This window comes from Pectinophora gossypiella, chromosome 16 (genome assembly GCF_024362695.1).
Source record: "Pectinophora gossypiella chromosome 16, ilPecGoss1.1, whole genome shotgun sequence".
Taxonomy (NCBI): domain Eukaryota; kingdom Metazoa; phylum Arthropoda; class Insecta; order Lepidoptera; family Gelechiidae; genus Pectinophora; species Pectinophora gossypiella.
Genome location: NC_065419.1, coordinates 7,737,114 through 7,762,355, shown reverse-complemented (window position 1 = coordinate 7,762,355; position 25,242 = coordinate 7,737,114). Strand labels below are relative to the sequence as shown.

General features: G+C 39.1%; 2 protein-coding genes and 1 long non-coding RNA gene across 10 annotated transcripts in view; 2 read left to right on the top strand and 1 right to left on the bottom strand.

The window, feature by feature from the left end:
- Positions 1-20,401, top strand: part of LOC126373662 (uncharacterized) — a 23,672-nt gene extending 3,271 nt beyond the window's left edge. Inside the window, exons 1-7 of one of the 4 annotated variants that reach the window (XR_007567352.1) lie at positions 18,530-18,954; positions 19,042-19,178; positions 19,267-19,401; positions 19,486-19,620; positions 19,722-19,856; positions 19,946-20,072; positions 20,189-20,401. This is a non-coding gene — a long non-coding RNA (uncharacterized LOC126373662). Of the gene's footprint in view, positions 1-18,529; positions 18,955-19,041; positions 19,179-19,266; positions 19,402-19,485; positions 19,621-19,721; positions 19,857-19,945; positions 20,073-20,188 lie in introns of those variants that run through there. The other 3 variants (XR_007567349.1, XR_007567353.1, XR_007567350.1) reach the window with 3 other exon arrangements.
- Positions 1-25,242, bottom strand: part of LOC126373657 (monocarboxylate transporter 4-like) — a 107,126-nt gene that overhangs the window by 72,679 nt on the left and 9,205 nt on the right. The window lies entirely within an intron of this gene.
- On the top strand, positions 1,809-8,318 carry LOC126373655 (uncharacterized). Of its 4 annotated transcripts, XR_007567338.1 has the most exons (3): positions 1,809-2,876; positions 6,016-6,140; positions 7,726-8,318. XR_007567338.1 is itself a non-coding variant. In XM_050019874.1 (2 exons), the coding sequence occupies exon 2, from the start codon at positions 6,387-6,389 to the stop codon at positions 8,265-8,267; it is 1,881 nt and encodes a 626-aa protein (XP_049875831.1). In that variant the 5' UTR covers positions 1,809-2,869; positions 6,016-6,386; the 3' UTR covers positions 8,268-8,318. The 4 variants fall into 4 exon arrangements, 3 of the variants coding, with proteins under 3 accessions (XP_049875831.1, XP_049875830.1, XP_049875829.1); XM_050019874.1 differs by having other exon boundaries at positions 1,809-2,869; positions 6,016-8,318; XM_050019873.1 differs by having other exon boundaries at positions 6,016-8,318.

Below are 25,242 nucleotides of genomic sequence, written 5' to 3'. Positions count from 1 at the left end.
TGTTTTTCCACCATTTGAATTTTTTTCACCGGCGATTGGATTTGACCAAGATTTAAATACGTTGTGCGAAAAATCATTGTTCCAGGTGCGATATAGGTTAGCCAGGCCGTAGGGTGTCTCCCTGATGCGGAGCAGTTTTTCAAGATTGAGAAGTTTTTATACTCAACAAGACATTCCGATTACAACCCCATACACAGTTTTTACCGCCGAGACATTTTCTGGGAAAAACAAATTTTGTATGGCGGCCATCTGTTTTTCCGCCATTTTGTTTTTTTTTCACCCACAATAGAATTTGACCAAGATTTAAATATGTTTTGCGAAAAAAAAATTGATCCAGGTATAATAGTTACGCCAGACTGTAGGGGTGTCTCCCTGATGAGGAGCAGTTTTCCAAGATCTGGAAGTTTTCCATACTCCGGGAGGTCCCGATCACTTTTCTATACATTATTTTGACCCCCCGACGCTCCTTCTGGGAGAACAATTATGTCTGTGAGTGAGTGAGTGAGTCAGGGGTTTGTAGCTATATAATATAACTAGATGTCGCGTGGTTCGCTCGCAGCAAGCTGCTCGCGTGTCTTGTTTTCCCGCCATTTTTTTACCGCGATAGAATTTGACCAAGACTGAAATAGGTCTCGTGAAATCAAAAAAGTTCTAGGTGCTATAGTTTTGCGAGGCGTGGGGTGTCTCCCTGATGCGGAGCAGTTTTCCAAGATGACGGTCCAATCACACCCCTTAATCATTTTTACACCCGAGACATTTTCTGGAAAAACAAAAATTTATATGGCGGCCATCTTGTTTTTCCGCCATTTTGGTTTTTTTTCACGGCGATTGGATTTGACCAAGATTTTAAATACGTTGTGCGAAAAAATCATTCTTCCAGGTGCGATAGGTTAGCCAGGCCGTAGGGTGTCTCCCTGATGCGGAGCAGTTTTCCAAGATGACGTTCCGATCACACCCCTATACATAATTTTTACACCCGAGACATTTTCTGAAAAAACAAAAATTTGTTTTATCGCGGCCATCTTGTTTTTCGGCCATTTTGTTTTTTTTTCACCCGCGATAAAATTTGACCAAGATTTAAATTAGGTTTCGTGAAAACAAAAAAGTTCCACGTGCGATAGTTTTGCCAGGCCGTAGGGTGTCTTCCTGATGCGGAGCAGCTATCGAAAACCCAGATGTATTTTCATACTTGACATGACGTTCCGATCACATTCCTATACATCATTTTATCTCCGAGGCATTTTCGGGAAAAAACGAAAATTTTGTATGGCGGCCATCTTGTTTTCCGCCATTTTGAATTTTTTTCACCGGCGATTGGATTTGACCAAGATTTAAATATGTTATGCGAAAAAAAAAATGCTCCAGGTATTATAGTTTAGCCAGGCCATAGGGAGTCTCCCTGATGCGGAGCAGTTTTTCAAGATCAAGCAGTATTTCCATACTCAGCTTGACGTTTCGATCACATCTCCCATACATCATTTTTACCTCCGAGACATTTTCTGAGAAAACAAATTTTTGTATGGCGGCCATCTTGTTTTTCCGCCATTTTAGTTTTTTTTCACCGGGGATTGGATTTGACTAAGATTTAAATAGGTTTCGTGAAAAAAGAATCGTTCTAGGTGCGATAGTTGCGCCAGGCCGTAGGGTCTCTTTCTGATGCGGAGCAGTTTTCCAAGATCTGGAAGTTTTCCCATACTCACCGGAGGCCCCGATCACACCCCCCATACACCATTTTCACCCCCCGACACTCCTTCTGGGAGAACAACTATGTCAGTCAGTCAGTCAGTCAGTCAATACATGGGTGTCTACGACGACCGCGAGACGCGGGTTGAGGCGCGGGGAGGGAGCGGCGCGGGAGCCGCTCGCCCCATTCAGCTACGACAAACGTTCGCGCACACAACGTCATAATTGTACTTACTTAAAGTAAATTACCTAAAGTAAACCAGTAATCATCATAAACCTCGCATTATTTTATTTTCTTGCCTTAATATCTTTAACAAGAAATTGGCGACCAGACGAAGACTTAAATCTGCAAAAAATCGGATATTTACTGATACAAAATCCAGTTCGGACGAGTGAGTGCGTGGCACACATTGCAGCGCGCATCGGACTTTGCGCCGAGAACAAAGGAAAGGACTACCTTTGGAATTCTAAACGGTGAAAGTGCAGTGCTTCGACGAGTCAGCGGCTCCCAGGGAAGTACTAGTGCCCATCCTTTTTTCTATCCTTCCTTTATCCATCGATTTGCGTACTTGCGGGTTTTGATTTGCAAATTGCATTAGATTAGCTTTAAATAAGTGCTATTTACATAAATAAAATTTGCATAAATAACAATTGTTCGCACAAATTAGCTACTTTCATAATCATAATAAAGTGCTATTCCTGGTGATATTGCGTTTGATAGCTATGAGCACGTTATTAGCCTAAAATTGCACATAAAACATAAAATACCGACTGTTTACGTTCTAAAATCACTGGCTTCTTACAATAAATTAATAATTTCACTTATTTAACTACAACTCAAGCGAGATATTTGGCATATTCTGCTTAATCTAATAGGATTTACGTACGTGTTACATAATTACTTACATTTCCAGTGTTTACTGCCGTTTATTTCATCTAATTTCTCATAAATCATAAATAAATTAATCGTAAAATCTCTTCATTTAAAATAATATTTCTTCGCGTAACCTAAAAGTTGCTGTTGCTTAACATATTGGCCGACTATTCCAGGGAGTACCTACGGCGCATCGTCGCCGGCTGGCAGGTCACCGCGTGACCTTGTTGACCTTCATAACTCACGCCGCGCGCCATCGCCGCTTCTCCGCTGGGAACTCATACGCTGTTGCTGCGCTGGAACTTCGACTTTGTAACTGGTTTGATGCACATTTTTGTTTTGCTTGGTTGATTATTGGCCCTTAAATTGGTTAACTTACGATCATAATGAGTGAGGATACAAAGGAGTTTAAGGACCTTGTTAAACAAAGAGGGTCTATTAGGGGTCGCTTAACCATTTTTTCTAATCACCTAGCAACATTAAAACAAATCTCAATAGAACAAATTACTGATTCACAAATAAAAGAATTGACCCTACGTCTTGAAAGAGTGGAGGAATTGTTTAGTGATTTTGAAAAATGCCAAATTCGACTAGAATTAATGTGTACAACTCTTGATGAGCAACTTACGGAAAGGGATCAAACTGAAAGGTTATTTTATTCTTCTATAGGTAATGCTCGGTCTTTAATTGATTCTTTTGCTGTTAAAAACAAGAATGCTCACGTAGATGAGGGCAAGTGTAGTTCTGTTGGAAATGATAACTTAAACGTTAAATTACCTATTATTAAACTACCCACATTTGACGGCAATTATTTTTTGTGGTTGGAATTTCATGACACCTTCGAGTCACTGATACATAATAATGAGTCAGTGCCAGATATAAACAAATTCCATTACCTAAGATCCTCATTATCAGGGAGCGCTGCTTTAGTCATTAGGTCTATTGAATTTACTGCAAGGAACTACCAGGTAGCATGGGATTTGTTATGTCAACGATACAATAATAAAAAAATCTTAATCAACAACCACTTAAAAGCGTTGTTCAAAATTGAACCTATTACTAGGGAGTCCATCGATCGATACGCTACCTAATCGATACAGTAACTAAAAACCTACGCGCATTAACCACTCTGGGGCAGCCAGTCGATCAATGGGATACTCTTATTATATACATGATTTCTTCAAAGTTGGATTCGGTTACTAATGGCAAATGGGAAGAACATAAAAATACTTTATCCGATTTGCCGCTTTTAAGCGAATTTATCGATTTTTTACGAAATAGAGCGGATATATTGGAGACTATGCAGGCAAACAGAAGTGACAAACCTGAATATAAGGTTGGAATTCATAATAATAAAGACAATAAGGGTGATCATAAAACTTCATCATTTCCTCATAACAATCATCAAAATAAATTTACAAAAAGTTTTGTCACTTCTGCTAAATCAAAACCTGAACGGTTATTGTCATGTCCTTTTTGCAGTCAGCCACATAGAATTATTGATTGTGAATCTTTCCGTGGTTTGTCTCCTGAAGCTAGGTTGAGTGAGGTCTTAAAGTTAAACCTTTGCACAAACTGCTTGAGGAGGGGTCATCACGCTTCAGTTTGTTTACTCGGCTCATGCAGATTGTGCGATGAAAAACATAATACAATGTTACATAAAAATAAAAATGATAAAATTCCTGATAATACATCACCTTCCGTGTCAATGTCAGTGCGTTCTTCCGGACAGGTTCTGCTTGGCACCGCGTTAGTGAAGATCATTAATCCTAAAAATAATAATACTTACCATGCTCGTGCGTTGCTTGACGCGGGCAGTCAATCCTCCTTTATGACAGAAAACCTAAGCCATAAACTTGGCATTGCTAATCGTAATTCCGAACCCATCATGATATCGGGCATAAACAACGTGCAAGTCCCTATCTCAGTCACTGGTGACGTTAGAATCTGTTCTATAAATGAATCATTTAACACTAATCTAAAATGCTTGGTTGTACCTGAAATCACTGGTCAGTTGCCTAATCACTACTTTGATGTTTCTAAACTAAACATACCTAAACATTATAACATGGCTGATCCCAACTTCAGTCGCCCTTCTGACATTGATATTTTGCTGGGGGCAGATATATTTTATGATGTCTTAAATGCACAAAAAGTGCCTCTTGGTCCTAATCTGCCTATTCTTCAGGGCACTAAGCTTGGCTGGATTGTAGTTGGTCCCTTAGGAACTCGTGATAAACCATCTGCCTCGTACTGTCATTTTACAAAGGAAATCAGTGAGAATTTAACAAGGTTTTGGAAACTTGAAGAAATTTCTTCAACGTCATCTAAGATGTCCACTGAAGAGGAATATTGTGAAGATCACTTTCTTAAAAATACTTACCGGGATAATAATGGTAGATTTTCAGTCTTAATGCCACTTAAGGAACCTGAAACTTCTCTGGGTGATTCTTACAGAATGGCAGAGAAGCGATTTTATAATCTTGAGAAAAAATTAGACAAGAACCTTGATCTTAAAAATCAGTATCATAATTTCATTAAAGAGTATGAGTCCCTTGGACATTTATCTAAGACAAAAAAACCTAATTTTGGATATTATATGCCACACCACGCAGTCATCCGCGAAGGTAGTGAAACAACTAAGCTTAGAACAGTCTTTGACGCGTCTGCTAAAACTACATCATTAAAATCCCTAAATGACATTCAATACACTGGTCCAGTCGTTCAGGATGAGCTGTTTGATATCCTACTTAGATTCCGGCAACATAGGTACGTACTAACTGGCGATATTCAAAAAATGTACCGTCAAATCCTGATAGATGAGTCACAACGTCACTTGCAATTGATTTTATGGAGATACAATAAGTATGAACCTCTTCAAGTTTATAAGCTTAATACTGTGACTTATGGTACAGCCTCAGCACCTTACCTGAGTACACGCTGTCTGCTACAGTTGGCCCTGGAATGTCCCGACAAGTCGATTGCAAATGTGATTAGGCATGACTTTTATATGGACGATATGCTAACTGGAGCAGACAGTGATGTTGAGTTAGCTCATGTTTTGAATCAAGTAACATCTGTACTTAATTCTGCGTGCCTACCATTGCATAAATACCGCACAAATTGCCCTCACATTTTTAATGATGAAACCATGACGGAATCTCTTAACTTAAATAAACAATCAAGCGTATTAGGCTTGGGATGGACGCCTGACACTGACACGTTGAACTTTTCTATAAATATAAATAAAAACACAGACAAAATCACTAAAAGAGTTATTTTGTCTAATACGTGCAAAATTTTCGACCCATTAGGCTTACTTAGCCCATGTACAGTCACCTTAAAAATATTACTTCAAAAATTATGGCAATTAAAACTAGGATGGGACGAAGTCGTTCCCAATGATATAAACAAAATTTGGAATAAAATGATCACTGACCTTGAGCTATTACTTTCAGTATCGGTTCCCCGACACGCGCTCTGCGTGGCACCTACTGTCTGCGAGCTACATTGCTTCGTAGACGCATCAAAGGACGCCTACGCAGCGTGTGCGTACTTACGCACAGTGAATCAAACTAATCAAGTAAACGTAAAACTTCTTTGCGCTAAAACTCGAGTTGCACCTCTTAAAGCCATCACAATCCCGCGCCTAGAGCTGTGTGCTGCAGTACTAGGTGCTCGTCTTGTGGCCAAGGTCACCAGTGCTCTCCGGTGCCCTATTCATAAAATCGTGTATTGGTCTGATTCTACAATCACTTTAGCTTGGATCAAAACTCCAACACAAAACTTAAAACCATTTATTTGTAATAGAGTAAATGAAATAACAGACATGACAGATAAAAACTCATGGAGGCACGTACCCACAAAACTTAACCCAGCTGATTTGGCCTCAAGAGGTGTCGAACCGAGTCAACTCATTAACTCTAAATTTTGGTGGGAAGGGCCTGATTATTTAATTCATGATATATCCCAATGGCCTGTTACTCCTTACACAGATAATAATATGATTTTGCCTGAAATTAAAACCTTACCAACTAAAACTAACACTGAAAATAATGAAAATAATGAAACCATAAAATTCGAAAATTATTCGAGTTCATTAAAATTAAAAAGAATATTCGGTTATGTACACAGGTTCATAAATAACTGTAAAAATAAAAAGAATAGATCATTAGGTCCTTTAACAAGTAATGAACTCGATAAATCTCTTACTTACCTAATAAAACTAGCACAATCAATTACATTTAAAACAGTTATTAATATGATTAAAAACAAAAAAACACTTACCTCATCTTACTTGTTGCAGATGTCTCCTTTTCTCGACAGTGAAGGCGTGCTGAGAGTAGGTGGTCGGCTCAATAACACGAACTTTAACTTTAATAAAAAACATCCAGCCTTATTGGATGGAAAACATTATTTCACAAGATTGCTGATGAGAGCCGAACATCTGCGCTTGCTGCATGCAGGCCCTCAACTGCTCCTAGCAACGTTTAGGGATCAGTTTTGGCCTCTCGGGGGGAGGACGCTTGCACGTAAAGTAACTAGAGAATGCGTAATTTGTACTCGATTTAGAGGCCAAACTATGGAGCCGTTGATGGGACACCTGCCTGAGGACAGGGTGACTCAAAATTATCCATTTCAAGTTTCTGGTATGGATTTCGCCGGACCACTCCTAATATCCAGTAAAAAAGGCCGCGGTAATCGTATATCAAAATGTTATTTATGCCTGTTCATTTGTTTTTGTACAAAGGCGATCCATTTAGAAATAGTAAGCGACTTAAGTACAAACGCTTTCATTTCTTGTCTTCGAAGGTTTATTTCTAGAAGGGGAAAACCTGATAAATTATATTGTGACAATGCCACAAATTTTGTTGGGGCCAATAATGAATTGGGCAGGGCGTTACTATCAAGCCTGAAGTCAGTGTATGAGTTCGCAGCGGAGGAGGGCATTAAGTTTAATTTTAATCCCCCGTACTCTCCCACATTCGGTGGTTTATGGGAGGCCGGCATAAAGAGCGCAAAATATCACATGAAACGCATAGTAGGAAATGCTAGTCTAACCTACGAGGAGCTGAGCACGCTTTGTACGCAAATCGAAGCTGTCCTCAACTCCCGACCCTTAACTCCCATGTCACCCGACTCACACGACCTTTCTCCCTTGACCCCAGGGCATTTTCTCGTCGGACGGCCGCTAACATCACTGCCGTCACCTCCAATGGCTACTACGAAGAAGCTGACATCCAGATACCAGCTAATCGAAGCTTTACGAGAGCACTTTTGGATAAGATGGCATAATGAATATCTATCCGAACTACAAAAGAGAACCAAATGGCGATCTCCTTACACAAGCCTTAAAGAAGGATCGATGGTGGTTTTTAAGGAAAATAATGTACCGCCTATGAAGTGGAGACTGGGAAGACTTCACAGACATTACCCAGGCAAGGACGGGGTCGCGCGCGTTGCTGATTTCGTGACGTACAGAGGAATCGAGCGACGAGCTCTGAATAAAGTATGCCCCCTGATGTTAGAAGAGGATATGTTGGAGAAAGCCTCGACTTCAACCATTCCCGTGGTTTCTTCGGCTTCCCCCAAGGCCCCCCAGGATGTCTACGACGACCGCGAGACGCGGGTTGAGGCGCGGGGAGGGAGCGGCGCGGGAGCCGCTCGCCCCATTCAGCTACGACAAACGTTCGCGCACACAACGTCATAATTGTACTTACTTAAAGTAAATTACCTAAAGTAAACCAGTAATCATCATAAACCTCGCATTATTTTATTTTCTTGCCTTAATATCTTTAACATGGGTTTGTAGCTTTATATAATATAACTAGATTTCGCGTGGTTGGCTCGCAGCAAGCGGCTCGCGTGTCTTGTTTTACCGCCAATTTTTTACCGCGATAGAATTTGACCAAGACTAAAATAGGTCTCGTGAAATCAAAAAAGTTCTAGGTGCTATAGTTTTGCCAGGCCGTAGGGTGTCTCCTGATGCGAAGCAGTTTTCCAAGATGACGTTCCGATCACACCCCAATACATCATTTTTACCTCGTGAGACATTTTCTGGAAAAACAAAAATTTGTATGGCGGCCATCTTGTTTTTCGGCCATTTTGTTTTTTTTTACCGGCGATAAAATTTGACCAAGACTTTAATAGGCTTCGTGAAAACAAAAAAGTTCCAGGTGCGATAGTTTCGCCAGGCTGTAGGGTGTCTCCCTGATGCGGAGCAGCTTTCGAAGATCGAAAAGTATTTCCATACTCAACATGATGTTTCGATCACATTCCTCATACATCATTTTTACCCCCGAGGCATTTTCGGGAAAAACGAAAATTTTGTATGGCGGCCATCTTGTTTTTCCGCCATTTTTTTTTTTTTCAGCGGGGATTGGATTTGACCAAGATTTAAATATGTTTCGCGAAAGAAAAATTGCTCCAGGTTTTATAGTTTTGCCAGGCCGTAGGGTGTCTCCCTGATGCGGAGCAGTTTGTCAAGATCGAGAAGTAATACCATATTCAACTCGACGTTTTGATCACACCCCCATACATAATTTTTACCCCAGAGACATTTTCCGGAAAAACAAAATTTTGTATGGCGGCCATCTTGTTTTTCCGCCATTTTGTTTTTTTTTCACCCACAATAAAATTTGACCAAGATTTAAATAGGTTTCGTGAAAAAAGAATCGTTCCAGGTGCGATAGTTTCGCCAGACTGTAGGGTGTCTCCCTGATGCGGAGCAGTTTTCCATGATCTGGAAGTTTTCCCATACTCACCGGGAGGTCCCGATCACACCCCCCATACATCATTTTCACCCCCCGACGCTCCTTCTGGGAGAACAACTATGTCAGTCAGTCAGTCAGTCAGTGGGTCTCCAGCTATATATAATATAACTAGATGTCGCGTGGTTCGCTCGCAGCAAGCTGCTCGCGTGTCTTGTTTTCCCGCCATTTTTTTACCGCGATAGAATTTGACCAAGACTTGAATAGGTCTCGTGAAATCAAAAAAGTTCTAGGTGCTATAGTTTTGCCAGGCCGTAGGGTGTCTCCCTGATGCGGAGCAGTTTTCCAAGATGACGTTCCGATCACACCCCAATACATCATTTTTACCTCTGAGACATTTTCTGGAAAAACAAAAATTTGTATGGCGGCCATCTTGTTTTTTGCCGGCGATTGAATTTGACCAAGACTCGAATATGTCTCGTGAAATCCAAAAAGTTCTAGGTGCTATAGTTTTGCCAGGCCGTAGGGTGTCTTTCTGATGCGGAGCAGTTTTCCAAGATGACGTTCCGAACACACCCCTATACATATTTTTGGACCTTGAGGAATTTTCTAGAAAAACAAAATTTTGTATGGCGGCCATCTTGTTTCTCCGCCATTTTGTTTTTTTTTACAGGCTATAAAATTTGACCAAGATTTAAATAGGTTTTGTGAAAAAGCAATCGTTCCAGGTGCGATAGTTTTGTCAGGCCGTAGGGTGTCTCCCTGATGCGGAGCAGGTTTTCAAGATCGAGAAGTATTTCCATACTCAACAATACGTTCCGATTACACCCCCATACACAGTTTTTACCCACGACACATTTTCTGGAAAAATCAAATTTTGTATGGCGGCCATCTTGTTTTTCCGCCATTTTGATTTTTTTTCACTCACGATAGAATTTGACCAAGATTTAAATAGGTTCTGTGAAAAAATAATCGTTCCAGGTGCCATAGTTTCGCCAGGCCGTGGGGTGTCTCTCTGATGAGGAGCAGTTTTTGAAGGTTGAGTAGTATTTAAATTCTCAACATGATCTTCTTAATACGTCCCCATACATCGTTTTTACCTTCGAGACATTTTCTGGAAAAATATTTTTTTGTATGGCGGCCATCTTGTTTTTCCGCCATTTTGATTTTTTTTCACCCACAATAAAATTTGACCAAGATTTAAATAGGTTTTGTGAAAAAAGAATCGTTCTAGGTGCGATAGTTGCGCCAGGCCGTAGGGTCTCTCCCTGATGCAGAGCAGTTTTCCAAGATCTGGAAGTTTTCCCATACTCACCGGAAGATCTTGATCACACCCCCCATACATCATTTTTACCCCCCGACGCTCCTTCTGGGAGAACAACCCTGTCAGTGAGTCAGTGAGTCAGTCAGTCAGTGGGTTTGTAGCTATATATAATATAATAAAACTATATATATTATAAATAACTAGATGTCGCGTGGTTCGCTCGCAGCAAGCTGCTCGCGTGTACTGTATTAGTTCGAAGCTTTGTATGGCGGCCATCTTGTTTTCCCGCCATATTTTTACCGCGATAGAATTTGACCAAGACTTAAATAGGTCTCGTGAAAATAAAAAAGTTCTAGGTGCTATAGTTTTGCCAGGCCGTAGGGTGACCCCTGTTGCGGAGCAGTTTTCCAATATGACGTTCCGATCACACCCCAATACATCATTTTTACCTCTGAGACATTTTCTGGAAAAACAAAAATTTGTATGGCGGCCATCTTGTTTTTCGGCCATTTTGTTTTTTTTTCACTGGCGATAAATTTTGACCAAGACTTAAATAGGTCTCGTGAAATCAAAAAAGTTCTAGGTGCTATAGTTTTGGCAGGCCGTAGGGTGTCTCCCTGATGCGGAGCAGTTTTTAAAAATCGAACAGTTTTTCCATACTCAGCTTGACGTTTCGATCACACCTCCCATACATCATTTTTGCCTCGAGACATTTTCTGGAAAAACGAAATTTTGTATGGCGGCCATCTTGTTTTTCCGCCATTTTGGTTTTTTTTCACGGTGATTGAATTTGACCAAGATTTAAACATATCATGCGAAAACAAAATTGCTCTAGGTTTTATACTTTTGCCAGGCCGTAGGGTGCCGCCCTGATGCGGAGCAGTTTTCAAAGATCGAGAAACATCTTCATACTCTACAAGTCGTTCCGATTACAACCCAATATATAGTTTTTACCCCCCAGACAATTTCTAGAAAAACAAAATTTTGTATGGCAGCCATCTTGTTTTTCCGCCATTTTGATTTTTTTTCACCCACAATAGAATTTGACCAAGATTTAAATAGGTATCGTCAAAACTAAAAAGTTCCACGTGCGATAGTTTTGCCAGGCCGTAGGGTGTCTCCCTGATGCGGAGCAGTTTTCCAAGATCTGGAAGTTTTCCCATACTCACTGGGAGGTCCCGATCATACCCCCCATACATCATTTTTACCCCCCGACGCTCCTTCTGGGAGAACAACCCTGTCAGTGAGTCAGTGAGTCAGTGAGTCAGTCAGTCAGTCAGTCAGTACATGGGTTTGTAGCTATATATTTATAATAATAATAATAATAAAATAACTAGATGTCGCGTGGTTCGCTCGCAGCAAGCTGCTCGCGTGTCCTGTATTAGTTCGAAGCTTTGTATTGCGGCCATATTGTTTTAGTGAAATCAAAAAATTTCTAGGTGCTATAGTTTTGCCAGGCCGTAGGGTGTCTCCTTGATGCGGAGCAGTTTTCCAAGATGACATTCCGATCACACCCCTATACATCATTTTTACACCCGAGGCATTTTCTGGAAAAACAAAATTTTGTATGGCGGCCATCTTGTTTTTCCACCATTTTGATTTTTTATCACGAGTGATTGAATTTGACCAAGAATTAAGTAAGTTAAGTGGAAAAAAAAAATTTTCTATGTTTGATAGTTTAGCCAGGCCGTAGGGTGTCCCTGATGCGGATCAGTTTTCCAAGATCTAGCAGTATTTAAATAATCGACATGACGTTCCGATCAAAACCCTCGTACATCATTTTTACCCCCGAGGCATTTTCGGGAAAAACGAAAATTTTGTATGGCGGCCATCTTGTTTTTCCACCATTTTGAATTTTTTTCACCGGCGATTGGATTTGACCAAGATTTAAATACGTTGTACGAAAAAATCATTGTTCCAGGTGCGATAGGTTAGCCAGGCCGTAGGGTGTCTCCCTGATGCGGAGCAGTTTTTCAAGATTGAGAAGTATTTTTATACTCAACAAGACATTCCGATTACAACCCCATACACAGTTTTTACCGCCGAGACATTTTCTGGAAAAACAAAATTTTGTATGGCGGCCATCTTGTTTTTCCGCCATTTTGGTTTTTTTTCACCCACAATAGAATTTGACCAAGATTTAAATAGGTTTTGCGAAAAAAAAATTGATCCAGGTATAATAGTTACGCCAGATTGTAGGGTGTCTCCCTGATGAGGAGCAGTTTTCCCATACTCACCGGGAGGTCCCGATCACTTTTCTCATATATTATTTTTACCCCCCGATGCTCCTTCTGGGAGAACAACCCTGTCAGTGAGTCAGTGAGTCAGTCAGTCAGTCAGTGGGTTTGTAGCTTTATATAATACTAGATGGTGCTAAGTGCGCTCGCTGCTAAAGCAACTTCGCGGGCGTTGTACGTGGATTGACGTTTTCGTATAGTTTGTTTCGCATCACAGATTTGTAATAACTATTAAGACAGACACAAAAAGAAATAAAAAAAAAATGTGTAGGATATTGTTGGTTTATTTTATGTTATCAAAAAATAAAAATATAAAATTATATTCTCTTTCTCTCCCTTGCATTGTTCCCATATGGTGGTGGGCTCTTTTTTCCGAGTCTTTTCCTTCCACTTCGCTCTGTTGGATGTATCGTCTGCGGAAACATTGCAGGAACAAAGATCTTCTTTGATGACATCTGCTTCTTTGCCTTCTGTATTTCCTGTTAAAAATAAAATAATATTAATTTATTTATAATAACGTATAGATATAATATCCTTTTCTTAGTCGATAGCGATACGTTTTTGCCAAAGTGGTCGTGGTCGTCATGTAACGTACCTAGATTCTTGTCACTATCACTATTGATTGCTGGCTGTCACACTGCTGCATTCATTGAAGAAGCTACCGACATCAGGCTTGGTTGATATAATACTATTGTATTAATAATCTCCTACGCAGTTTTTTGCCTTCTGCATTTCCTATAAATAAAATACATATTAAATATTATATATAATTAAATATTATATATAATTTCTTTTCCTTGGTCGATAGCGATACGTCTTTGTCAAAATAGTCGTGGTCGTCATGTAACGTACCTCGATATCTTGTAACTTTTGATTGCTGGCTGTCACACTGCTGCGTGCATTGAAGAACTTCAGGCTTGGTCGATTTTATTCTATTGCAATCATAATCTCCTACACAGTTTATTGCACTCTGCATTTCCTGTGAATAAAATATACAGGGTGTTAGTGACATTGTAACGAATACTGATGGGGATGATTCAGACCATGATTCTGAGTTCATATCAAGTGGAATTTTCCGTCGCAAAATTCATGATTTTTTTTTAGTTATTTTAAATTATTTTCAATTCTATACTTTTGCGATGAAAAATTCCACTTGATATTAACTCAGAATAATCAGGTGAATCATCCCCCTCTGTATTCGGTACGATGTCACTTACACCCCGCACAAGTACATACTGTAGCCATACAAGTAGGTAAGGGTGTTAGTGACACCGTAACAAATACTGAGGAGGATGATTCAGACCATAATTCTGAGTTGAAATCAAGTGGAATTTTCAGTCGGAAAATTCATGAAAATTTTTGTTTTTTTTTTAAGTTATTTTCTGTTCCATACTTTTGCGACGGAAAATTCCACTTGATATCATCTCATAATCATGGTCTCAATCATCCCTCAAAGTTTTCGTTACGATGTCACTAACACCCTGTATATTACATTTTTTTTCCTTAGTCTATAGCGATACGTTTATGTCAAAGTGGTCGTGATCGTCATGTAACGTACCTCGACATTTTGTTACTTTTGATTGCTGGCTGTCACACTGCTGCATTCTTTGAATGAGCGGCCAACATCAGGCTTGGTTTATATAATACTATTGTATTAATGATCTCCTACGCAGTTTTTTGCCTTCTGCATTTCCTGTAAATAAAATATATAATTAAATATTATATGTAATTTATTTTCCTTAGTCGATAGCAATACGTTTTTGCCAAAATAGTTGTGGTCGTCATGTAACGTACCTCGATATCTTGTTACTTTTGATTGCTGGCTGTCACACTGCTGCATTCATTGAAGGAGCTGGCAACATCAGGCATGCAAGTACCTTAAGTACCGTAGAGGTGCACTAAGAAAGGAATTCCCAAAATTCTCACGGGAACGGGAATTAGCGGGAAAATCCTTTTGTATGAAAAATCTAAACCACTCAAGTTAGACGTTTGAAATTTGGCATGCAGATACCTTAAGTACCGTAGTGGTGCACTAAGAAAGGAATTCCCGAAATTCCCACGAGAACGGGAATTAGCGGGAAAATCCTTTTGTATGAAAAATCTAAACCACTCAAGTTAGACCTTTGAAATTTGTCATGCAGGTACCTTAGGTACCGTGGAGGTGCACTAAGAAAGGAATTCCCAAATTCCCACGGGAACGCGAATTAACGGGAAAATCCTTTTGTATGAAAAATCTAAACCACTCAAGTTAGACGTTTGAAATTTGAAAGAAAGAAAGAAAGAAAGAAACGTTTATTATAAAGGGACACCACAGTAACAAATATAAAATAAATAACAAATATATAATATAAAACACGGAGTAACATATAACTTACAATCAAACACATAATAATAAAAAAAAAATTAAAAGACAACATACACGAGAAATACAAATAATTGTGTGTATGGACTGGTCAACGATGGTGGTGGTGTCCTTTATAAAAGGGCCTCACTCAGCATAAGCCGCGGCGCGAGCCACGACGCTGGTATTCTGTGGACCCTGCTAAGTGAGGCACGGAAGCCGTGTCTCCCACAAATACAACTTAAATGAATACATAATAATATTTACTTATAAAATAAAGTACTTAGTTTACAAAAACATAATATATTAAAAGCGTGTGTGTGTGCAGTGTATCTACAAATACATGAAAGAAATACAATAATACTTACAAAACAATGCGTTTAAAACGATAAAATAAACAAATAAATAAAGTTAGAAATGTTAGAATGTGACAAGTTAGTGTGCGTGCGGATTTGAACGAAAGAACGTAGTGTACGTTGCAACTCAAACTGGTTTGGCCGGAGTAAAACTACCGTTAGCGGGCTTACTACGTCAACATTTTTATCAAACGCATTACGTCAGTTTCAACCGCCACTGCCGTCCGAGTGCAACGTTTATTATGTAATCAGCTTGTACAAAAAACCCGTCGCCAAAGTTTTTTGTGTTTTTAAAAGTGTTGGGAATAAAAATATAAATAATTGATTGATAATAAAAACATTTAACGAATCAGTGACCATAGTTACAATAAAAAAATAACAAATAACCCCCAATGAACAGACTAGACGCATATTTGTGTACCGCCTACTAGTGTATTTTCAATGAGTAGCTGTGTGCCTGTGTGCCTGTTAGAGCTATATTGCCGTCGCATCCGCGTCGCAAGTTAGCCTCCGCCATCGTGTCGTGTCTGGACCACAGAGGTAGGTTTAAGTGGTTTTGTTTATTAAGAACTCTTTTGTAGTCGCAGAAGATGTTGCTTAAAATGAAGTTTAAAATTATTGATTGTTTTCAGACTACGAATTGGTGGCGGCAGATCATTCCAACACTTGGATGCGGCGAACCGGAAACTTCCGCGAAAGGCAACAGTACGATGGCGCGGCACTGCTAGTGAGTAGATCGTCGAGCGTGTTTGATATGACTGAACGTCACGGGACCACACCAGTTTTTTTGCAAGATAGGATGGTATACTATATTTTACAACTCCGAATAGAAGTGTAGCGAGATGCAGATGTCTTCGAGCATTCATTTTTACAATACTTGCATTATTTAAGAACGGCGTAACGTGCGTGCGGGGAGGTATTTTAAAACAAAATCTTGCACACGCATTTTGAACCCTCTGAATCAACTTCCGTGACCGTGCAAGGAGCCGAGGACCGTAAACGACATCCATATAATTGAATTTGGACAGAACAAGGGAATCGCAGAGCTTTATACGAGTGCCAGTATTGATGAACTGTCTAATCAGATATAAGGTTTTGAGCCGATAGAAGCAATTAGCAGCTGTATTAATTATGTATTTTTCAAATCTCAATTCCTCATCCATAAGAAGACCAAGGTTTCGTGCTTCTGTAACCCGCTCCACTGTTTCGCCCCTGATGTTCACATTCACCCCGTAACTTGATATTCTGTTTATCTGCTGTTTTTAATATATATTCTAATTTGGCATGCAGGTACTTTAGTAAACTTAAAGCTTAGTTGCAACAGGATATTACAAAATTCCCACGGGAACGGTAGTTAGCGGGAAAAAACATTTGTATGAAAAAATCAAATCTAAATAAAAGGAGAAACTGACTGACTCAGTGACTGACATATATCAACGCATAGCCTGAACGGCTAAACGTAGGCATTTGAAATTTGGAAGGGACATAGCTTAGGTACCGTAGAGGTGCATTAAGAAAGGAATTCCCGGAATTCCCACGGGAACGGAAATTAGCGGGAAAATCTTTTTGTATGAAAAATCTAAACCGCTTAAGTTAGACGCTTGAAATTTGGCATGCAGGTACCTTAGTTAACTTAAAGCTTAATTGCAACAGGATATTGCAAAATTCCCACGGAAACGGGAGTTAGTGGGAAAAAAACATTTGTATGAAAAATCGAAACCGCGTAAGATAGATATTTTCAATTCAATTAAATTATTTATTGCATTCCATGTAGTACAATAGGGTGTTACATAGGCATAGGAACTAAAACATGGACCCTATAGGGCACAGCAACGTTGAAGGGAAGAGAGGAAGTGTGTATTAAAATTAAAACTCAATGAACAATCAATTAAAAAAAAAACAATTCAATCAATTGATTCAATCTAGCACGCATGTATACCTTAGTAAATATAAAGTTTATTTTTGGCTGTATTTTGAAAAATGGGAGTTATTGGGAAAAAAAAATGTACTTATGAAAAAATCTAAACTGCATAAGTATGCACTCCCACACACACAAAGATCTCTCTCTTATATAACACGGCACGCGGACGAAGTCGCGGGCAAAAGCTAGTATTAAATAATATTTCATACGGTATTATTTCGTTCTTTAATTTAATGTGTTTTTAGTGCTTCTGAATGTGATTTTGTTTTAAATACTTAGCTTATTAGCATTCATCAGTATCCAAGATTCATCATACCACTGCTAATCAATAAACAAACAACGGTCTTAGCGTTTAAATACCGAAAAAACACCTGCCTGTTCATTTATTACTTGTTTCATTAAACAGGAATTTGCATATCGATCGTTTTCAATTAACTTCGAACAGTTACAACTACACGTAAACTGAGCATGTAGTCTATTTACAGCAAGATCGTGACCGCTGACTGCAGCTCTCCTTCTCCCTCCATTTCACTCCCAACCGACATTTTCACCTTTGCTGATATGATTACTCCACAGGATACCTCCATCCCCTGCATACCTGGTCGCTAGATTCGGCTGGCACGTCATATCGGTTTGACAGCCAACTCACGTAACTATTGTTGATCGACCCACAGTCCACTGAAGTGCCTACGATGAAGGGAACAACATGGACAGTTCTACTCCGAATTACTCCAACCCATGCGATGTTCATCCATGCGACAACCCACCTGATCTGAGTGGAACTTAACTGAAGCAAGAGAGTGATGCCTAATTCCATCTGCCAACTAGCTCCACTTCTCTCCCGTGCACCAGTCGCACCCACACCGACGTGTTCATCTTGCCAGTTTTCCTCACACCCGTCCACTTGTCTCTTGAAGATTGGCGTCCACAACACCAACGGTTGGTTAGGTCATGCAAGCATTGTTACAATTGATAAAAACACATATTTTCATTTAGTGAATGTGATAACCTGTACTAATAATTTGGTCAACTTAGCGATGATAACTCAATGTAAGTATTAACAAACTCGGTACGTGTTTGTTATTGTCAATAATATCTTTAAATTATACAACTCGCTTATGTTTGACAATTACTGAGTAATTGCTTTGCTTATTGCATGCTAATTGCTGAAAATTGCTTTTTATTTTAAATTCCTTAGCTAAAAATTGCTTTTTCTTTCACATTTCTCTGCTTATTGAATGACTATTGCTAACTCATTAGATAGAACCTACTTCTCATATAAGTAGGTGGATGCGGCCTCGATTAGCGGGGGAACCACATGAAAAAAAGCGAGCTACTGGGTGTACCTCCTGGGTAGTTTGGAAATCACCTAATATATATATGTATATATTTATAAATAAAAGTTAATATATATAAATTAACATTATTTTTTTTTAACAGGAAATGCACAATGCTAAAAACTGCGTAGGAGATTTTAATACAATAGTACTACCAAGCCTGATGTTGGCCGCTATTTCAATGAATGCAGCAGTGTGACAGCTAGCAATCAAAAGTAACAAGATATCGAGGTACGTTAAATGACGATCACGACCACTTTGGCAAAAACGTATCGCTATAGACTAAGGAAAAAAAATATATATATATTTTATTTACAGGAAATGCAGATGGCAATAAACTGTGTAGGAGTTCATGATTGCAATAGAATAAAATCGACCAAGCCTGAAGTCAGCAGCCCCCCTTCAATGAATGCAGCAGTGTGACAGCCAGCAATCAAAAGTTACAAGATATCGAGGTACGTTTCATGACGACCACGACTATTTTGGCAAAAACGTATCGCTATAGACTAAGGAAAAAAATAATAATATATATTTTATTTACAGGAAATGCAGATGGCAATAAACTGTGTAGGAGTTCATGATTGCAATAGAATAAAATCGACCAAGCCTGAAGTCAGCAGCCCCTTCAATGAATGCAGCAGTGTGACAGCCAACAATCAAAAGTTACAAAATATCGAGGTACGTTTCATGACGACCACGACTATTTTGGCAAAAACGTATCGCTATCGACTAAGGAAAATAAATTATATATTTTATTTACAGGAAATGCAGAAGGCAAAAAACTGCGTAGGAGATCATTAATACAAAAGTATTATATAAACCAAACCTGATGTTGCCAGCTCCTTCAATGAATGCAGCAGTGTGACAGCCAACAATCAAAAGTAACAAGATATCGAGGTACGTTACATGACGACCACAACTATTTTTGCAAAAACGTATTGCTATCGACTAAGAAAAATAAATTACATATAATATTTAATTATATGTTTTATTTACAGGAAATGCAGAAGGCAAAAAACTGCGTAGGAGATCATTAATACAATAGTATTATATAAACCAAGCCTGATGTTGGCCGCTCATTCAAAGAATGCAGCAGTGTGACAGCCAGCAATCAAAAGTAACAAGATGTCGAGGTACGTTACATGACGATCACGACTACTTTGGCATAAACGTATCGCTATAGACTAAGGATAAAAATGTAATATTTATATTTTATTCACAGGAAATGCAGAGTGTAATAAACTGTGTAGGAGATTATGATTGCAATAGAATAAAATCGACCAAGCCTGAAGTCCTTCAATGCACGCAGCAGTGTGACAGCCAGCAATCAAAAGTTACAAAATATCGAAGTACGTTACATGACGACCACGACCACTTTGGCAAAAACGTATCGCTATCGACTAAGAAAAGGATATTATACCTATACGTTATTATAAATAAATTAATATTATTTTATTTTTAACAGGAAATACAGAAGGCAAAGAAGCAGATGTCATCAAAGAAGATCTTTGTTCCTGCAATGTTTCCGCAGACGATACATCCAACAGAGCGAAGTGGAAGGAAAAGACTCGGAATAAAGACCCCACCACCATATGGGAACAATGCAAGGGAGAGAGAGAGAGAATATAATGTTATATTTTTATTTTTTGATAACATAAAATAAACCAACAATATCCTACACATTTTTTTTATTTCTTTTTGTGTCTGTCTTAATAGTTATTACAAATCTGTGATGCGAAACAAACTATACGAAAACGTCAATCCACGTACAACGCCCGCGAAGCTGCTTTAGCAGCGAGCGCACTTAGCACCATCTAGTTATATTATATATAGCTACAAACCCACTGACTGACTCACTCACTGACATAATTGTTCTCCCAGAAGGAGCGTCGGGGGGTCAAAATGATGTATGGGGGGTGTGATCAAGACCTCCCGGTGAGTATGGGAAAAATCTCAAATCTTGGAAAACTGCTCCGCATCAGGGAGACACCCTACGGCCTGGCAAAACTATCGCACCTGGAACGATTATTTTTTCACGAAACCTATTTATTTCTTGGTCAAATCCTATCGCCGGTGAAAAAAAAACAAAATGGCGGAAAAACAAGATGGCCGCCATACAAATTTTTGTTTTTCCAGAAAATGTCTCGGAGGCAAAAACAATGTATTGGGGTGCAATCGGAATGTCATGTTGAGTATGGAAGTATTTCTCGATTTTCGAAAACTGCTCCGCATCAGGGAGACACCCTACGGCCTGGCGCAACTATTATACCTGGATAAGATTTTTTTTCACGAACCCTATTTAAATCTTGGTCAAATTCAATCACCGGTGAAAAAAAACCAAAATGGCGGAAAAACAAGATGGCCGCCATACAAAATTTTCGTTTTTCCTGAAAATGCCTCGGGGGTAAAAATTTTGTATGGAGATGTAATCGGAAAGTCTTGTTGAGTATGGATATACTTTTCGATCTTCGAAAGCTGCTCCGCATCAGGGCGGCACCCTATGGCCTGGCATAGCTATCGTACCTAAACCAATTTTTCTTTCACAAAATCTATTTAAATCTTGGTCAAATTCTATTGTGGGTGAAAAAAAATCAAAATGGCGGAAAAACAAGATGGCCGCCATACAAAATTTTGTTTTTCCAGAAAATGTCTCGGAGGTAAAAACTGTGTATGGGGTTGTAATCGGAACGTCTTGTTGAGTATAAAAATACTTCTTAATCTTGAAAAACTGCTCCGCATCAGGGAGACACCCTACGGCCTGGCGAAACTATCGCACCTGGAACGGTTCTTTTTTCACAGAACCTATTTAAATCTTGGTCAAATTCTATTGTAGGTGAAAAAAAAAGAAAATTGCGGAAAAACAAGATGGCCGCCATACAAAATTTTGTTTTTCCGGAAAATGTCTCAGGGGTAAAAATTGTGTATGGGGATGTCATTGGAACGTCAATTTTATAATAGAATAACTTCTAGATCTTTGAAATCTGCTCCGCATCAGGGAGACACCCTACGGCCTGGCAAAACTATAAAACCAGGAGCAATTTTTCTTTCGCGAAACATATTCAAATCTTGGTCAAATCCAATCTCTGGTGAAAAAAAACCAAAATGGCGGAAAAACAAGATGGCCGACATACAAAATTTTCGTTTTTCCTGAAAATGACTCGAGGGTAAAAATGATGTATAGGGATGTGATCGGATCGTCATGTTGAGTATTTTAGTACTGCTCGATCTTGAAAAACTGCTCCGCATCAGGGAGACACCCTACGGTCTGGCAAAACTATAAAACCTAGAGCAATTTTTTTTTCACGAAACCTATTTAAATCTTGGTCAAATTCAATCCCCGGTGAAAAAAAACCAAAATGGCGGAAAAACAAGATGGCCGCCATACGAAATTTTCGTTTTTCCCGAAAATGCCTCGGGGGTAAAAATGATGTATGAGGAATATGATCGAAACATCATGTTGAGTATGGAAATACTTTTCGATCTTCGAAAGCTGCTCCGCATCAGGGAGACACCCTACAGCCTGGCGAAACTATCGCACCTGGAACTTTTTTGTTTTCACGAAGCCTATTAAAGTCTTGGTCAAATTTTATCGCCAGTGAAAAAAAACAAAATGGCCGAAAAACAAGATGGCCGCCATACAAATTTTTGTTTTTCCAGAAAATGTCTCACGAGGTAAAAATGATGTATTGGGGTGTGATCGGAACGTCATCAGATAATTTGGCAGATGACTTCGAATACTTACAAGTTTTTCTAAGCTCCCAAATGCTTATAGCTGGGACCTTCATTAAGTGAAAATAAAAATGTCATTGAGTATTGAACACACGTATCAGATCTTTATAAATACGTATGGGTTTTGACTTATCTCGCGTTTCCACTCCGCTTGGCTAAATCGAATCCATGCGCTGAATGAATTTGTTAAACGCTTCAGCCCATTTATTTTATTAGGTAGGCGATTCGATTTTTACTGGATTTCCATTTCATTTCCGTCTTATAACATAAAGGCGGGTAGACTTGTGGAATTATCGCAATAAAATGGAAACAATTCGTTTTTTATCGAAATACAACCAAGTGAACATTTCGAGTGTTTTGTTCTAAAGGGGCTATGTTAACAAGTGTTCGATATGTTCTGACTCCTACATCGACTAAAGTATCCCCTATAGACGGTAAAGGTACACAATAGTCGAGAAATCGAAGGCCTCGCGTCGCCGCCGCACGCAACAGTTGAGCCGCGTTGAGTCACGTATACCGAAGGCACCTTACTTACCCAAACCCTGGTAAAATCCCATCAAATCCTACCTTATTGACACTTTCCTTAGAAACCTATAAAAGACTTTACTGTAAGCCACATAGCGGTAACATTAAACGCCTACTTTATCTTACCGCAAAATGCTTAGTTCAAGTCTTGCTAATTACGATCGTTGATTGGTTTTGCAAATCGACTATTCATGTTTATGTAATTATACAATCTGTTTGCGTAAAATCATATTATAATATGTAGCTGTAATAATTTTGCTCACAGCATTTTAAAACGTAGATCAAGACAGGTAATAGAACGCGGCTTGCATTTTTAATTTTGATGTGGGATGTAAGTACTTGTGTTACTAAGAACTTAAGTATAGCTTAATACGTATACTTACTTGAATATTGTTGCGTTACCGACTACGGTAACGCAACAAAATTCAACGACACATAGGCAAATACAGGTGTGAGTTTTTGCACATTATGACAAAGAAGACCCAAAAAAATAAGTAAGTTCAGCGAAGCCAAAAGTCGTCACGTGGCTCCTGGCCGCACCCTTACACCGAGCCGGGATAGGGCCCGATACGCAATTCGGCATTACCGTTTCCTTTTGAAACGTCACCTAAGCTCCATTAGCATTTTTATAGGGTTCTGATGCCGTTATCTGAACAAGACGGTGCGTGCTGAAAGCCCCAGACCTTTATTTCTGACGGATATTGTTTGAGATCGCGACAATTGCATATTTACATAAAATTTAGATGTGATACACACGTACAATGTGTGTGTAGTTTCTTAGCCAAATGGTTCGTCTTTTGTTTCGTAGTGAGAATACGCAATAAGGCGACTTTATATACCTTGTTTTAAAATGAATTCCAATTTGGGATAAACGTTTTGAATGATAACTATTCAGTGTTGGGCTGACAGTTATTTTAATGCCAGACATGTCCCAGATGATATATTGGCTGATTATGAACGAGACCTGGGTGTCATGTCACTTTTTATATTTACTAATCATGATTGTCCATTTAACGAATGAAATCGACGGCAACGTAACCAGACAAATAGTCTTTTAACGAATCTAAGCTTTGCCTATTCCAAGAGAAATTACGGACATGAAATATAAGTAAATTGAAAAGACCTGAAGTGCCTGAAGGGAGTGTACAAAGCGTACGACAACTACTCGAGCCGAGCTCCAGTCCTCAGTCCCCGGATCTAAACAAACTGCCCTCTCTAGTTGTAGAGGATTCCTCTTCCTCGCGTATTTAATATTCCCACCCCAGGGATCAAAGTGCAAGCGCAAACGTTCGTTGCGATGGACGCGTTTGGATTAAAAAATACATTTTTAAATTGAGCGGTAAGAGGATTACGAATCTCTCGGGAAATCTGATATCTGCGTACTATCGCTAGGATGAATATAGTTTTGCATTTTATCAAATCTGAAGGCTAGTCCTCTCCAGCAGGATATCTATAGCTATATATGGGCATGATATAAGTTAGTATTACCTACATGGAACGTAAACATAGCTGGCGAAAGTACGATACACTTCTGCCTACCCCTTCGGGGATACAGACTGTGTTATGTTGTTATAAGTAAGAATACCTATGATTGATAGGCTGATAACCATTAAGAGAAAACATAAAGTCGATTTTTCACTCACCCCATTTGTTTGATTTATCGACTCATCTAAAACATAAAATGTGAAAGTTCGTAACAAATAAGAAATTAGATCTGTTTGGATACCAATCCACTGCTGGTGTATCACCCACCAGTTTGCTTCGTGAACTACATTGACACAATACCGTGTGTTTGATCAGGTTGTCAACAAGTGCAGCTGCACTTGTTTCTTCTAATCACTTCTCTCTCTCTCTCTTTCTCTCTCTGTCTATTTATTTGTCTGTGTATCCAATCTGTTAAGTCTGCGGTGCTATCGAAGTTTGCTAGCGGAACGACTTTACAAGACTTCATTACCTCCGGTCGTGACTTTCCGTAGTCCGGATTAACTTAATGCTCCAGGCAAATGTGCAGTTTGATAGTTTAACTTGAAGTTTTGGTTTCTACTTGTAGTTCTCTTAATTCAAATAAGCATAATAGCTTTACTATACTTTTCTATGTTATCGCTGTACGAGCTTGAATATACACCAAGCGATAGTCCTATAAGAATAACTCTTTATTTTTTAAAACAGTTTCCGTACTTTTCAAATCCATCAACTGTGGTGTCCTTGTGAATACAGTTGCTAAGACAAACCAACTCTCATACATAAATAATAGAATCCATCAAA

What these genes read in the sequence shown, in the direction of transcription:
- LOC126373655 (XM_050019872.1), top strand. Translation starts at nt 3,729, where the DNA reads ATGATTTCTTCAAAGTTGGATTCGGTTACTAATGGCAAATGGGAAGAA. An exon ending in CAGTGAATCAAACTAATCAA is followed by an intron (nt 6,141 to 6,863) that starts GTAAACGTAAAA and finishes TACTTGTTGCAG; the next exon opens with ATGTCTCCTTTTCTCGACAG.